Source organism: Macaca nemestrina, chromosome 2, assembly GCF_043159975.1.
Source record: "Macaca nemestrina isolate mMacNem1 chromosome 2, mMacNem.hap1, whole genome shotgun sequence".
NCBI classification, from domain to species: Eukaryota; Metazoa; Chordata; class Mammalia; order Primates; family Cercopithecidae; genus Macaca; species Macaca nemestrina.
In genome coordinates this window covers 162,699,502-162,714,066 of record NC_092126.1, presented here as the reverse complement: position 1 = coordinate 162,714,066, position 14,565 = coordinate 162,699,502, and the positions used below count along the sequence as shown (strand labels likewise).

Genomic DNA, 14,565 nt, shown 5'->3' with positions numbered 1-14,565 from the left:
ACCTTCAGCATTAGGGATTACAATTCAACATGAGCTTTGGGCAGGGGCAAATATCCAACCTATATCACCATCTATTTGTAGTATATACATAAGCAATTCTTCTACTAAAATTATTAATCAGAAAAACAACTTTTATTTAATACATGTTTATGCTCTGTACATATTAGGTCCTTGATAAGATGTTTGACTTGAAGCTGGCTCATTTTCTGCCTCATATATAGTCTCTAAGTTACAAAATTATTCTGCAAAATTCTGATTAAAACACCCTATTTTTGTGAAACTTGATTCTGGAAATAAATCTTTTACCTAGTCTTAATGTTTCAATATGCATGTATATTGCTTCATAAGGAAGGTTGTTACTAGTTATACTCTTGTCATGGTACTCCTTTTGTATTATGTCTGAATGGGTCTTTTATTAATGATAATTCTTTCTCCCTCATTAGATTAGGAACTGCTCCAGAGCAGGATTTTTTTTTTATTGTTCTTTTCTTGTTCTTCATACTTGGCTTATTTCTATGCTTTCCAAAGTAGATACTAAATGATTGATGACATTATTGAAGCATCAGTATGATAAATTGTTACATACACACTACTATTGGCTTACAACTTTCACTTAGGTTTTCAAGATAATTGGTTTGAGCTATTTTGCTCGTTTTATTGTTCTGTGTGAATATTTCTAAAAACGTTAATCTTATAAACAATTATGTTTCCCCCCAAAGTTACTTTATTAGGTATTTGGGAGGGTCCTTTTCACCTGTAATCCTAGTCCTATAAAAGGAATAAAAGGGCTGAATTTAATAGCTTTTACATAATATTGTTTCAGGATGTTGATAAAAACACATAGGCTTAGATGAACAAGAGAAGATTCAGTTACAGAACTTTTAAACAAATTCAATATTAGTGAAAATATATAGATGCATCATTTATGTTCAGGTTGAATGCTGCTAAAGTAATTGAGAATAATTTATTGTCTTAAGCAAATCAAACATTTCACCACTCTTGCAATGCTGTTCTTATATTCGTTTATGTAACAAATCCTTTTCATGGTTCAGATTACTACCTGAACTAGTGACTTCTACTTTATTTTTATGTATTTATATAGTCTATACAATTTCAAGACTAATTGAAGAGTTTTAAAAATGTATATTATAAGGGAGGCTAAAATCAGGAGAAATTAAAGAGCTGATATAAGGCATTTTTATTTTTCATAATATTATACACATGATTCAGCATTAGAATAGCATCTACTATTTTATATATAAACATGTGTTTTATAGAGTTGTACATGCCTCTGAAAATGTTCTTGAAATATCTCTGAGCAATTATTAGTAAACCACATGCCATCACTTCCTGAATGTCTCTTGATTTATTTAGACCAGATTTCCAAAAATATGTTCCATAGAATTCTAATTCCACTGTGACAGATAACATTTTAAATGCCAATTTCCAATCTCCCAGAACTGTCTTTTCATTGCTGTCTACCTCTAGTGATACATTAGAAAATGTATGTAATTTCCTGTTAATATGTGTGAAGTGTATGGGACAGTAATAAAATATGCATTTAATTAAGAAGACTCATTTAATACATATAATTTTAGTCCATGAATTTTAATGATATATTTTCTAAGTAGGACAAATGCAAGAATTATCTTTAAAAAATGAGATTGTTTCTATTTTAAGTCCTTATTGAAATATTTTTCATTTAATGTTTATTTTTCAGCTTGTTTCAATTTTAATGAATTATTCTAATTGTAATTAGAGGCAATTCCCAAGAGTATGAATAGTTGTGTTTCCAAAATGTATATATTGGTTATTTGGAACCTGGGACAAATTTTTCATTTAAACAGTGATATTTGAAGAGTACCTTATAAAATAACAGTATAGAACTAAACTACCATTAAAAAATATTTATATGGGAAAATATATTCCAGGTGATAGCATAGAAACAGCTATTTCTGTAGGGCAACCCTAACATTTTTTTTAAAACATAAGCTTTTTTTCACATATGATTAAGATTTGAGCGTGAAATTTATAATCAAATCATGAAAGCAAAAGACTCATGTTTAACATAGTTCACGCATCATTCAAGCATGTTTATTGAGCTCTATTATATGGTAGATACTAGAAACAACTATGAACAGAGAAGACATAATTTCTATCCTGCTGGGACTTCCAGTTTAATGAAGGCAAAGTTAAATAAAAAGGCAATTACAATATATTGGTAATATAATATGGCAATTTCATAAGAAGGACATCTATTATAATATAGACATGGGCTCTCAAAGTGGTATCTGTGAAGAATGCTACATCTACACTGAGATCCAAGGGGTGAGTTTCAGTTAGATGAGTAAAATACCAGGGACAAGGACATTCCAGGCAGAGGGAACAGAATATTTAAAGGATGGAATGTAAGATAATTTTCTGTTCTATGCCCAGAAATTTTAAGTACTACAGTTTTTAGTTTGTTGGAATGGCTTGGGGATAGGATAGCAAGAGATAAAGCTGGAAGGTAATCAGGTTTTATAACATGAAAGGTCTTGTAAGCCAATTTGAGAAGTTCAGACTTTAAGACTAATAGGGAGCTAGATTTCGAGGGTTGTAAGCAGATCTCAATCAAATCTATATTTTAGGAGTACTACCCTGAATGCAGGTATGGAGAAATAATTGGAGAGAAAGGAAGACTGTGTTCTTGGTAAAAATTATGTTGGTGGTTGTAGGAGTGGAGATAAACGAACACATTAATGAAATATTTAAAAGAGGTAGGATGACTTCCCAGTGTTTGCCTTGAGCAACGGTGTATAATGGTGCCATTTAGTGAAAGTGCAAGAGATTGAGTAGGTTGAGAGTAAAATAATAAGTTCAATTTTAGGTCCATTGAATTGCATGTGTTTATAAGACTTTTAAGTGGAGTTGGTGTAGAAGAATGGTAAGAGGCAGGATATATGGATCTGAAGGTAATGAGCGATAGAATTTACGGGGTTGTTAAAACCAGATGAAAAGATGAAATTGTGCATGAAGAGTATGTAGAGAAAAGTTAGCAAACTAATAGCCATTGAACTAATTATGACTCATAGATATGTTTTGTTTTGGCCATCAGAGTATTTAAAGATGCTCTGAATTATTATTTTCTAATATTTAAAAATTGGTAGAATGAAGATAAAAATTTGGACTTTTTGGTGAAACAATCCTAGTCTAGCATTCCTGTATGGCAATAATCAACTGCAAATGAATAGTAACTTTCCTTATGTAGGTGGGTAATGTGCTATCCAGGTTGGTACAGTGCTTATTCAGCCTATTTAACTCATTTGCAATACCTGCCTTATTCCTGTAGGATTTTGAATTTGTGGCCATATATTATATGGGAATGCATGGCAGTCTAGGACAGGATACCATAGAATATCAACATTTAAGATATGGGAAGATAATGAAAAGTCCGTAATGGAAACTAATATCAAGAAGGCTACTTTAGTGAATGGGAGAAAGATAACTAAATAGGGATACCTAGAAGAATTACTGCACATTTTTTTAGGTGGCTAGTACATGACAATAATTCATTGATAATTCTATCTAAAGTAATTTTTTTGTAATTTTCAGAATCCAGAGTCCACAGATGCTTTTTTATTTTTAGGTCAATTTCTCATGACCATAAGTTTTGCCAGGAGTGCTTTGTGGGTTTTGGAAGTTTAATGTTAGGGAACAAGCCAGAAGAAATATCCCAAAATATTAATAGGCATTACCTCTACGCAGTGAAATAATGTGAACGCTTTTTCCTCTTCATTTTTGATGTGTTCTACGTTTGTTTAAGATAATAAATAACATTTCTTCTAGAGTCTGAAAAAGTAACTACAAATGACAGAAGTTTAATGTTAGATTATTTTCAGAACTAGAATATTTTATAGTTTCAGGATCTAAACACAAGAGTCTTGCATGTGATCCAAGTAGTGTTTCCCAAAACAAATTTCTGTGATCTCATTAATATGATCAATGAAAAAGAATTCAGTGGACTAATAATTTTGTAAAGTACCGAAGATTTACAATGTTCATTTGCATACTACAGACTCTAAGAAATTCTGTAGGGGAAAAAATATTTAATTTTGTTTAATTCAGGGTTTCCCAAACTTTTAAAATATGGAACGCTACCTTATCAGAGAGTACACTTTGGTAAGTGTTAGTGCAGTCAAACCAAGAGACAGAGAGGTTATGGTTTGTTGGCAATTATGAGTTCCTGGAGGATAATTTAAAGACATTAACCCTTATCCGAGGAATTTATACCTTTATAGAACACTGCATTTATGTATAAATGATATGTTACATATAAATGTGGAAAGAATTAAAGAAAGCTCTGTAAACTTTTTATGAAGCCCTGTTTAATTTCTTTTCTTCCTGCATATATTCTAAAATGCAAATAGTAACTCTGATTTCCCATTATCACATCAATCATAATACATACTATTTATTGAATGCATACTATGTTTTGCCATAGTATTAGATGTTATATGTATCTTCTAATCTGCACAATTATTCAGTAAGGTCAGTGCCAATATTTCCACTTTTAGATGAAAATATTTAGGATGAATCCACTGACAAAATTCATCAATATCCAATGAATCTGTGTTTATTCCCCTTCGTCACTCTGAGGAGTCAGTATCAGGAGGTTCTAGAATTAATTTGTCACTTTTCTCTGATTCCAAGTAGTTTCTAAGATTTAAATCTTCATTGTTTTGTATAGAATCTTTGATCATTTTCATGTGTGCTTAAGAAAGAAACTGAAACTATGTTAATACAATCATAATAAGAGTAATTTGGCACTGTTAGATCATGGAGAAAGGCTGTGGAAAGTGGAGCAATAATAAAACCCTTGTTATATCAGGTCATATCATATTTAATCATGACATAATCATTTTCAAAGTGATGTAAGTTAAACTAGGAATTATAAAAGAAACATGCCAGATATGAGAGTAGAATAAATTTAAAGTCAGATTGATAGAGAGCCCAAGTCTTTTAACAATATTCTGTTAGACTCATAATTATCTGTAATTTATTATACTAAATAACCTGATAAGTGTGGTATAACCAACGAACTAGGTTTCACTCCAATTTGTCATTTTTCTGTAAGAGGGTTATCACTAGAGTAGATTTATTTTTAAATCAAAGGTGCCATTGTACTTCAGGGGAAAATAATCAGAGGAGATTTCATGTAAAAGGAAATCTTAAATCACGTATGTACTTTGCAATTTAATTGAGACAGGTTTACACTTATCTTTGTATATTTTATCTATGTAAAGAAAAATTCAATTAAAAAAATTCAGAGGCGCTTATCTGACAACAAACATTTCAAATAATAAAGAACCCCATTGTTATACGGCTCTTTGTGTTTTAACCCGATTTTTAAAAAAAACATAAATAAGTAGTTTGCAGTTAGTAAATAGAAATGCAGTTAGTATTGGTAAAGTAAATCAAAAACTTAAGTGAATCTGAGCTTAACCCTAGAATGCTGGGATTTTATTCCAGTGTAATCTTAATTTCTTTGTTTCAGTCTCTAGCAGTAAGGTATTTTAATGTTTGGTTTTTAATTACTGTTTTGAATTGATTTGACAGATCCACCAAGACTCATCCAGGTCCAGTTGTACATTTAAGTGATAGCCCAAGAGATGAAGGGAAAGTGAGTATTATGATATCTTTATTATTACTTTTATTTTCCTCATTCTTGAAAAAAGGTGTTTCTTACTATTATTTTATATCTAATATCTAGACCAGTTGATAGCATTTTATATTATTTAAAATGAAAATGTGTTGACTCAACGAATGAGTAAATGAATGAATGAATGAATGATTCATGCTACTGATGGTCCGAAATTAAGTCTTTAGCTTTACTGAGAGATAAAATCAGTATTTAATTCTGGCATTTTGAGGACGATAACATGTAGAACAACTTTAATTTTCAAATACTCTATGCTTGAATTTAATAATGTGAATAAAATTTGCCTTCGTTACTCAGTTTGGTAATGAAAAATAACCAATATTAAATAACATAAATTAGCCAATCTTGATTTCATTAACATGTACTAATATATAAAATGTTATCAGATTACAGAAGTAATTCTTATTCATTTTGATTATTTCAAAATTTGCGTTTGATGGTGATGAAACAGTAGAAAACATGAAAATTAGATATCTTAATATTAATTAATTACTATTAATAAATTATTTAGTATATAGGTTGGGTTCTTTATTTTTAAAGGATAGAAGCTGAATTAGCCTATCAAAAATCAAACCTGAAAGGCAAGTCCACCCACCCATGGAATAACACTGGATCCCTTCAAATTGATCCACAAGTACAATGTAATTCCAATCAGGTGCCATCAGAGTTTATTTTTTAAGAATTCAAAAGGTGATTTTAAAATTTATTAAGAAAAGAAAATGTATACAAATAGCCAAGACATTTTTGAAAAAAAAAAATACAGTGTTATATTGGTACAGGGGTACACAAGAAGACCAATGTATCTAAATAGATACATCCCCAAATGGTTCAGATATTTGGGAAAATGTTATATATTTTAAAGAAGATATCTGAGGACATAATTAGCTATTGAATAAATGGTGTTGGACAATTGGTTCTTCACTTTGAAAAGAATAGTAAGACCTCTCTGCCTCATATATACATAAAGAACCAATGTTTAATAAACATTAAAATCACAACTCAGAAAGTATTCAAAGACGCTTGTAGGATAGGGTTGTTAGTTACTGTGGAGTAGGGGCACTCTTGGGCAAAATCTAAAAACTTTAGGGCATATACTATAACAAGACTATCATAATAAGAGGCAACAAAGTGGGAGGTAATATTTCCTACATGTCACAAATAATGAACATGTAAAATATATAAAGAACTTGTATGAAATACTCATCTTGTAGTAAGAAATCAGTATATAATATCTAATGACTAAATCAGAAAATAGCAATATAAACATATTCAGACATGAAAATAAGTCTACCAAAAAAGATGATTTTAAGAGTTGATGTCGTTGCCTCTTATTTCTAGAGAGAAGGATTTGGCAGTGAGGAGGAAAAAGCCTCACTAGTAATTAGGGAAATACAATATACAATTTGTCAACATCAGACTGACAAAATGTTAAACACTAAAAATATTAATTTAAAAATATCAGAGAATGGAAAAAGCACTGGGAAATAGCCATCTAAATATATGTATATATACCAGGATGACCAATTAAGCATTATCAACATTTAAAACATATATTCATTTTTAGAATTTATTATGACCTAGAAAATATCATTCTGATATCTATACTGTTTATGTGACTAAGGGTGCAAACTATTAAAATAGTCTAAATGTCTCTTAATAGAATATTAAATAAATGAATGCTGATATATTCATACTGTGGAATGCTCTGTTGATATGGAAAGTTCTTTAAGACACGTTTTTTAAAAGAAAAGTTGCAGACCAGTAAGGTATAAAACCACCTGAACATTGCCTTTATATTTGTACTTATATATTCAAATGCCTAAGAAAAAAAAAGCCTGAAAGAATATAGACAAATCTGGGAGGAGACTAGAGATTGGAATTGGGGAAAATGGTCAAAGATATTCTTATTTTCTTTGTGTTGTTCAAATTTTTATGAAAGAATATAATGTGGCAATTGTTTAATTACAAATTAAAAGGACTGCAAAATAAATGAATATTGGCATCAGAAAACTATAGGTGTGAGTTGTGGCTCTAGTATTTATTAGCATATAATCTTGAATAAATCACTTTACTTCTTGTATATCAGTTTTTCCATCAATAGTCTTTTGTCACAGAAGTCTTTTTTTATTTTAATATATTCAGTTTTATCATTCTTTTCGTGTGATTCTTGCTTTTCGTTTCTTATTCAGTAAATATTTCCCTTCCAGAGAGAAAATACAATTTTATTTTTTCTATTGGTTTTAAGATCTTGCATTTCACAGTTAGATTTTCATCTTCATGTAATTTATGTTATGATGGTTTGATACAGTAGAGTTTTATTTGCACATGTAAATAATTCATTTATTGTATAGTCAATCTATTTTCCATTGATTTATATATCTCACTCATATATCAAGTTCCCATATTTGGGTGGGTATTCTGGGCTTTCCCTTTTGCTGAATTGTTTATCTACTATTGTACTAATGACATACTTTATTAACTGTAATAACTTACAAAATGTCTTGATATCTGGTAAGCTGGTCTCTTTTCTTTTTCTAAGTTATCTTGGCTATTTCTGACTCATTATTCTAGTATATGAATTTTGGAATCAGCTTATCAAGCTCAATGTGAGTCTCAACTGGGATTTTGTTTGAAATTTGAATGTATAACTTAGAGAAAATTTACATGTTTAAGATATGGGTGTTCCGTTTAAAAATATGATGTGTTTACTTTGGCTTTCATTTGTTTTGCTATATAAGTTTTTTTTGTAGAAGTCTTTTATATCTTCTGCTAGCTTAATTAGATAATAAGTACCTTATAGAGTTTACTGCTCTTGTGACTTAATCTTCTTAAAATGTTTCATAATTGATTATCTTTAGATTATGAAATATGTTGATTTTTTAATATTTTGTATTCAGCTGCATCATTGAATGTTTTGTTTTTAATAGCTGTCCTTAGATTCTCTGGAATATTCTATGTATAAAAACAGCAAATATAGACAAATTTTCTTCCTTTCTAATATTTATTGGTATACATATCTTTTTTGTTTTGTTGACTAGGACCCCAGTGCAGTGTTGAGTAAAAATGGTTTTAGTGGGAACTTTTCTTTTGTTTCCAGCTTCAAAAGAAATGCCTCCATGATTTCAGCATTAAGTAAAATGGTTGTTGCAGATCTTTGATTGCTTTTATGAAGTTAAAAACATTCCACCTATTTCCAATATTTTAAGAGTTTAAAATTATGAATGGTGTCAAATTTTATTGAATGCTTTCTACACGTATCAAGATTATTATTTCTTAATTTGTTAATTTGTTGAATTATGTTAATAGATTTTCTGACTTTAAACATATTTGTATTTCTGGGATAAATTCAACTTGGAAGGGGAAAGCTTCCCTTGGAAGCTAATTGGTGAAGTTCAAGAAGGAACAAACTGCTAAAGTTAAGGTTCCTACAAAATCAAGTTAATATGGTTGGGCGCTGTGGCTCACACCTGTAATCCCAGCACTTTGGGAGGCCGAGGTGGGTGGATCATCTGAGGTCAGGAGTTCAAGACAAGCCTGACCAACATGGTGAAACCCTGTCTCTACCAAAAACACACAAAAAATTAGCCGGGCATAGTGACATGCGCCTATAGTCCCAGGTACTCGGGAAGCTGAGGCAGGAGTTTGCTTGAACCCAGGAGGCAGAGGTTGTAGCGAGCCGCATTCCAGTGCATTCCAGCCAGAGCAACAGGACAAGACTCCATCTAAAAACAAACAAACAAAAAATCAAGATAATATCATAGAATCAGAAAATAGGCCATCTTTCCCCCAGTATATCATTTATAAAGAAACTGTGCATTGGTCTATCAAATACAAAAGGGTACTCTTGAGCTGAGAGATGCCTGTATTGATTTGATACAGTATTGAGTGAATCTGCTTGAATTCTCTCAGCTTCTCTTGTCTCCCAAATAAGGGCTGCTTGCTTCACTTCAGGTTTGGCAGAATTAATTGACTTCATGTAGTATTGCTTCCTGAAGTTAACGAGCTATTCCCAGGTCTCTGGCTACTTTCATTAATTCTGGATTCAGAAGACGTGCTACAACATAAGGCATTCAATCTGGCTTCCCTAACACATGCCAAAGGGGTCAAATGACACAATTCTGAAGAGAGGGAGTGTTAATCTCCATGGAGAGAATCTTGACCAATGTTAGACAAGAGACAAGTAATAAATTCTTCCTGTCTTCCTCCTTATTATTTGGCTAATTTGAGTCATAGTTTTCTCACATAAACTTTTGGAGATTTCTTGCAAGACCATGCTAGCACACCTGTTAAATGACCGGTGATGTCTCTTCCACTTCTCCCCATGAAATAGTGATTAGTGTGATAATGAATCATCTTTCTTTTATTATTACAACCCTGAGATTGCACTCCTCCCTTAATACTAGAACTAAACCCTGCCTCAGGCTTTTTTGTACACAATCCTTGTTAAGATAACAGTTACTACAATTATTCTAGATAAGGGACTGGAAACTATAGCCACGAACCAAATCTGGCATGCTGCCTGTTTTCTCAAAATGTTTTATTGAACACAGCCATGCTCATTCATTAACATATGTCTGTGGCTGCTTTCTTGCTATAAGAGTAAAGCTGAGCAGTTGGGCCTGCAAAGCCTAAAATGTTCACTATCTGGCCTTTACATAAAAAGTTTGCTGACTCCTGTTCTAGTTTGTAAACCCTCAGTATTGGACTTTTGAAGTTAGGTTGTCTCCTGTCTAAAATCAGCAAACCTGTTGAAGGTGCCAGGTGAAGTGAATTAAACCCTTCCATGCAGTGACATCACAGTTACTTTAAAAATGTTCTTCTGTGAGTAGGGACTAATCTTTCTCTGCTAGAAAGATAAGACAAAGGGAGATCAAGTAGTCAAGGTGTTTAATTGATATGGGGTAATGATAATTACATAATGATAATGAAATAAAATAACTTCCTTTGAGGGCACTTATATTAGTTTCCCATTGTCAAAAGAAATTATCATAAATTCAATAGCTTAAAAACAAAACAATTTATTATCTTTCAGTTCTGTAGGCCAGAAGTTCAACACAGGTCTCACTGGACAAAAATAAAAGTATCAGCAGGGTTTCATTCCTTTTTAGTAATTCTAGAAGATAATCTGATTTCTTGCCTTTTTCAGAGGCTGCATACATTCCTTGGCTTGTAGCCCCTTTGTCTATCTTCAGATCCAACAACATAGTATCTCTCTGACTCTTCTTCCACAGTTGTGTCTCTTTCTCACCACAACTGGGAAACGTTCTTCACTTTTATAAAGTCTTTTTTGTTGTTGTTGTTATGTAAGGAACATATTGACAGATTCCAAGGATGAGAGTGTGGGTGTCTTTGGGAGTCCTTTATTCTTCCTGCATCATCTCAGAACACTTAATTACTGATTTACCAAATCCCAGAAGTCCTCTAAGGTAGATTTAAAGGAACTCTTACCTTATGTAGCTCTAGGGAAGACTGTGCTAAAAATAGGCCCAGGAGCTGCTTATAAGGAGACCAAATACATAACTTTGATAGGTCCCATTTGTTAAAGTCAGAGCCCTGATAAGGAAAGAGTATGACCGTCGTATATTAGTTTCCTATGGCTGCAATAACATATTACCACAAAGTGGGTGACTTAAAACAAATAAGCTTATTTTTTCCTAGTTCTAACAAGCAGAAGTCTAAAACTAAGGTATCAGTTAGGCCATGCTCCCTCTGAAGACTCTAGGGTAGAACTCTTCCTTGCCTTTTCCAGCTTAGGTGGCTCCTGATGTTCCTTGACTTGTGGCAGTATAACACCAATCTCTGCCTTCATTTTCCATTTTCACATGGTCTTCTCTATGTCTTCTCTTCTTTTTATAACAGCAGCAGTCATTGGATTTAGGGTGGGCCTAGGATGGGATTTAGGGCCCACCCTAAATCCAGAATGATTTCTTCTTGAAATCCTTAACTAATTATATCTGTGAAGATTCTATTTCCAAATAAAGTCACATTCTGAGGTTCTGGGTGCACATGAATTTTTGAGGGCACTATTCAACCATTAACCTGGGATGGAGAAATTTGTGTAGATAAGCCTGAGAATATTGCAAACCCCAGCAACCCCCAATTTCCTCAAACCCTTCTGGTCAGCAGAAGTACCTCTTTTACCATTTTTGGAGGAGAGCAGTTTCCCTTTTCTGGGTGACTGTGTAATGACTTCACCTAAAATAATTTCCTTGTATGATGATGTTTTTCCCCACAAGACCGCCTCCAATATCATTACATCCAGGCAAACAACCAGAATCAGATCTCAGATCTCAGCACAGCCTAACACAGAAGCATAAATCTTCCTCCAGGAATAAATAAACTATACTTGAAAGAATTAGAATACCTGCCAAAGGAATTGAGGATATGACTAATATGGTCATTCACCAATGAAATGTGTTTAGAGTGGTTTTTAAGGACTTGAACTTGGGGGCTGCATAGAGGAGAGTTTATTTTTATGGGGGCACTTACTTATGATTTTGGATTTAGTGCTTTCACAGGGACACTTGGATATGGTCCTAGTAGTAATTTGCTGGGATAGTCCCTTGAAGCCTAGACTAAAAAAAAGGCATAGAGTAAATAGAGATGTCAGAGTCTTTTGGTATAGTATTAAAGAAGGTATCAGGGAGATGATAATGTTAAAATGAATGTATTATGTTTGTTCTGGCAACTCACCTTTTGACTGTGTTCCCTAGGTGGCTTCTGAGGAGACTGTCTTCACTTAACCTAATAAGAAATGCCCTAGAAAGGCAAATATTAACATATTTGAGAAGCTTGGTAGTAGTTGTCTTTTTTAAGGCCCTTGTTGACAGCAGGAGTTGATGGAAGAGAGCCAGGTTCCATAATATTCATGGATTGTAGAGGCCAGGTTGCAAAATTTAACCATCTGGCAATATGGGCTTAATTACCATAATAAGCAGCAAGGCTGGAGTGGCAATGCAGGAGTCTATGGTAATGGCTAATATATCATGATGTTTCTAGGAGCAAAATAAGGTGGGAAGTTGACTGGGATGTTGTTTGCCTTGCGTGATCAGAAAAAAATTAAGAGCAGTTTAATTTTTTACAATCACCATCAAAATGGAAAATCACAGTATCTCATCAGGTTTTCAAATATAAGTCAGTTTGCAGATTCAGAATCTATTGATTAAAAAAGGAGCTAGTTGTCCCTGAAAAAGAATCCTGAAATGCTATAATAAGCACATATAGTAATTATAGAAACATCTGTGATCATTTGCAGGAATGACTGTTTAGTTTTCAGGACTGTTAGATATAGGGTCAGAGCAGACATTAATACTGGGAAATTTTAAAAAAAGCAATTATGGTCCTCCAGTTAGAGGCAAGACATATGGAATTAAATAACTAGTTGATAGATGGAGTTTTAGCCCAAGTCTAATCTCACAGTAGATCTAGTGGGTATGCAGACATACCCAGTTATTTTCTCCAAATGTATAATTTGGACAGATATTCTTAGTAGCTGGAATAATACACATATTGGTTTTCTTACACTGTAGAGGCACATAGTAGGAAAGGAAAATGGAATCTCCTGAAACTGTCTTCCGCTGCCAATATTGTAATCAGAAGCAATACAGCATCTCTGAAGGAATTGCAGAGATTAGCACAATTAGACTTGAATGATGTAATGGTAGTGGTCACCAATACATTATTGTTGAGTTCCATTGTGTAGGTTTTGCAAAAAAACAAAATTGATTGAGGTTGGTAATAGTACATCACTATAAATATAACCAAGTGACAGTCCCAATCACAGCTGCCTAGCTGTTGATACTTTTATGGGTGTAGATCAACACAACCTATGGTATCTAATATGCAGTTATATATTTAGTGAAATCTTTTTTTCACATGGATGTGGGATGGACCCTGTAATCATCAACAGAGGAAAATGAAAGAAAGGACTGCAGTATAAATTCAGAATCTTTCTCCAGGACTATGTTATTTTTCCTGCTCTCGGTCTTAATATAATCCTCAGGAATCTTGATTGTCTGGACATTCTTTAGAAAGTATACCATTTCACTTTTTGACTATGTAATGCTAACTGGATCTGGTGAGCAGACCTGGCGAGTACCTTTATAACTCATAAGATTCATGTTTCAGTGGGTGGGAAGAAAATAGCACAAACATCCAGGGGCCTGTACCAGATATGAAGATTTTGAGAGTCTTAGTGTCTGGGGCATACAGAGCATCTCCTCTAAATTAAAGCGTAAGCAATTTTACTTCTCCTAAGAAAGTGTCACATCACTTGATGGGGCTTTTGGTTTTGAATAATAGTTTATAATGTCCTTGAAATTACTGAACCAACTAATTTTTATATCACCCAAAAGTCTGCCAGTTTTGAGTGAAACCCTAGAGAAAAAGCTGGTAGTGTTTGTCCCCTAAGTCAAAGATGCTTTGCAAGCTACCCTACCACTTGGGATGCATGATTTTATAGATCTGATAGAGCTTAATGCATCTGGTGGATAAAATGTTCTATTCAAAGCCCTCTAGAGAAGTCATAGCAGTTACTATCCATTTTCAAAGCAACTCCTGACATGCTCCTGGGCCCTTGTAGAGAGTGAACCATGGAACACCGAATGACTATGTAACCTGTGCTGTCCCTCATGAGTTACATCTTATATTCACTGAGTCATAAAATTGGGTGGGAGACATGGTATATTTAGGATATTAGCCTTGAGCTTTCAAAAGTTATTAGTGAATTAGATGTACATGGACGCCAGAATTCCATCTGTTGCAAAAATGCCTCCCTCTCAACCTACTTATATAGTCTCATGGGATTGGCAGGAAACACCTAAAACCAATTGACAGAGGAGGAAAGAAGTTATGCCTGCTCCATA

General features: G+C 33.1%; 1 protein-coding gene across 5 annotated transcripts in view; it reads left to right on the top strand.

The window, feature by feature from the left end:
• The window catches only part of LOC105470313 (syntaxin binding protein 5L), a 493,614-nt gene that overhangs the window by 186,512 nt on the left and 292,537 nt on the right, over positions 1 to 14,565 (top strand). For all 5 annotated transcript variants that reach the window (XM_011722169.2, XM_011722172.2, XM_011722170.2 and 2 more), the window contains one exon: positions 5,599 to 5,662. In XM_011722169.2, the coding sequence (XP_011720471.1) occupies positions 5,599 to 5,662 (64 nt within the window). The remainder of the gene's footprint in view (positions 1 to 5,598; positions 5,663 to 14,565) is intronic.